General features: G+C 34.3%; 1 protein-coding gene across 1 annotated transcript; it reads right to left on the bottom strand.

Moving 5' to 3' along the window:
• Positions 1-777: 777 nt before the first annotated feature.
• On the bottom strand, positions 778-1,473 carry Tsp_10895 (conserved hypothetical protein). Its single transcript, XM_003370238.1, has 4 exons — positions 1,424-1,473; positions 1,085-1,296; positions 872-947; positions 778-826 (listed from the first exon to the last, which is right to left on the bottom strand). Exons 1-4 carry the CDS (start codon positions 1,471-1,473, stop codon positions 778-780), a joined length of 387 nt encoding a protein of 128 aa, XP_003370286.1.
• Between the last annotated feature and the right edge of the window lie 1,424 nt (positions 1,474-2,897).

Raw genomic sequence — 2,897 nt, 5'->3', positions numbered from 1 at the left:
AGGNGCAGGTGAGGAAAATTCAGACNTTACTGCAACTATATGCAAATTTCAGAACTGCCTGAGGCATAGCTTGCGGTATAGCTTAAAGGCAAAATGTTTTTTTGAAAAATAGCGTGAGGCGTAGCCACGAGGCAAATGTTTTTTTAAAATTGCCTGAGGCGATGCCGGGGGCGTAGCCTGGGGGCAAACTTGTTCAAAAAGGTTGAAAATTTTCGAAATTTGAAAAAAGTATAGCCCGGGAGGNCGTANGNCCGCGGGGTAGCCTAAGGCTTAACCTGAAGGCAAATACTTTTTTAAAATTGCCGTAGGCGTGGCCCACGGCAAATGTTTTTTTAAAAATAGCCTGAGGCGTAGCCACGAGGCAAATGTTTTTTTAAAAATTGCCTGAGGCTATGCCAGGGGCATAGCCTGGGGCAAGTTGTTCGAAAAGTTGAAAATTTTCGAAATTTGAAAAAGTATAGCTGGAGGCGTAGCCTGAGGCATACCTGGAGGCGTAGCCTAAGGCATACCTGAAGGAGTGGCTGGAAGCTTATCCACAGGCATAGCCTGAGGGCATATTTTTTTTTGTAATTATAATAATTCCTGAAGTGTATTCCACTTCCCCTTCTCGTGTTGTGATCACACCATGATTATCTTTCGTTGTTAGGTACCGTATCAGATCATTCTTCTTGCTATTTCTTGTTAATCCAATCTAGTGTATTCTGTATTCTGTCTTAGGCCCCAAATTTCAACCCACCTGACAGGAGAAAATGGTATGTAACGATTAATCCAGTGTCGTTACATACCATTATCTCCTTTTTGTAGGAAAGGAGTCGAAACCAGGAGCCTAAAACGGAACAGAAACTCATCTAGTACAATTATTATTACTTACCTTGCATGATACACTCCTTGATTTGAAAATGATGCCAAGACTGGATCTATCGGCACGGGATTAAGTAGTGATGTAGCTGACACTATTTAATCTAGTGCCGTTATGTGCTTACCATTTTCTCTTTCTTGCAGGAAGTGAGTAAAAAGTTGGAGCCTAAAAATAAACAGAATCAAATGTACTATTTACGCATAAATCATTACCAAAATTACTTACCTTTGATGATAAACTGATGGTCTGAGGACTGATTGATGGATGTCAAAAATGACGTCTGATATAACGGCACTGGACTGACAGGTGTCAAGAAGAACAATCCAGTGCCGTTGAGTACCATCATTCTTCTTGTTTTAGTATCCTTTGCCCCTGAAAAGACAGATATGGGAAGAATCAAATGTAGAACATACTTTTGATGACGAAAAGCATGGACACTTTTGACAAAAAATTTTAAAAATGAAGTAGAGCGTGTTGCTAAAGGACTAATCCACCAACCCAGTTTCAGTTAGTTTCTAATTTCACTCAACATAGTGAAAGCTAGTATGAATTTTGTCTGCTTACCTTGAAATATGTATTGTGAAGTGCAGATCGCCAGCAGCAGTCAGCCCCATTAAAACGAATCAAACGATGTCAGCTTAGGTCAAACGAACTGTATTCGATAGATTCACAGTGCTGAAAATTGTAAGAAACTTATATAAATTCCTTTTTAAATTTATATAGGTTCTCATAATGCTTGCCTTATTATTATTATTATTATTATTATTATTATTATTATTATTATTATTAATATTATTATTATTATTATTATTATTATAGTATGGAGTAGCCATATTATAAAAAGTAATTGAAGACGAATAACAGTGCATCTGATTGTGGTTTATATTTACACGTACAAATTACACACAATAAGTGGATTACTTACTTGTCAAATTACATCCATTGGAAAATTAGGCGACGATTGTATGCTCAACTAGACGATTCAAGGAAGTTTCCATTTGGAGCTAAACAGAACTGCTGTATTCATTTAATCAAAGTAAAATATACTTACTCTATTTCATTTGCAGCGGTGAAATTTCTTGAATTTGAATTTATCTATAAATGAAAATATTTAAATTTCAAATTCATTTTCAAGGCGATGTTTTTTACTTACATATTGTCTATTTCAACGTGGAAAAGTTGCAGACATGTCTAACATTTCAAAAAATAAGAAACAAAGATTAAAACTATTGAATATGAAAAAAATAAACATACCGTTCCTCTCAATTAGCGGTGAAGTAATCCACTTTATTTTTTTCTTTATCTTGAAAGTTATCAAATTTCAAACGAATGAATTATAGGCAGAATGATTTGTTTTTACTTACATGCTGTCTTTATTCCACCGACAAAAGTAATAATACATTTCCATCACTTCAACAGCTGCAAAATTATTATAGATTGTGAATTAAAAACCAACAGTACATTCACAGTTTCTAAAAAATAAACTGCTATATTCGCTGTATACTGATGTAAAACATGTGCATACCATTAATAATTTTTAGCTGTGAAGACAGTGCTATATTTTTCTATTTAATACTGATTTTCAAATTTCAACATGCATGAAATGAAACAGTTTGTTTTTTACTGACGCACTCTCTCTGTTCCTCCATCAACATTGGGCGTACGTTTCGAATACTGAAAAAAAAATTTACAATTATCAATTAAAATGCATAAACCGCTTCAATATCAACATATTATATGATGCACTGTTATTCGTCTTCAATTACTTTTTATAATATGGCTATTCCACAGTTGTTTATTTGTTGATATTTATGCAAATAATTATATCACAGAACGATGAACATGGCAATAACATAGTTGTAGTGCTTACCATTTTTCCGTGTGCAGCTGAAGTACATGGGAAATGGTAGCTGGTTGTTCTTTGAAGTTTTCTAAAAACAGCTTTGATAATGCCTATAATACTTTGATACATTACTTTGAATTTTCAGTACTCGACTACTACAAAATGCAGCATATAAATACATACTTGTTTGTCTAC

This window comes from Trichinella spiralis (assembly GCF_000181795.1).
Source record: "Trichinella spiralis strain ISS 195 chromosome Unknown Scfld1085, whole genome shotgun sequence".
NCBI lineage: Eukaryota > Metazoa > Nematoda > Enoplea > Trichinellida > Trichinellidae > Trichinella > Trichinella spiralis.
Note: the sequence above shows the minus strand (reverse complement) of the source record. Positions and strands in the feature narration are given on the sequence as shown.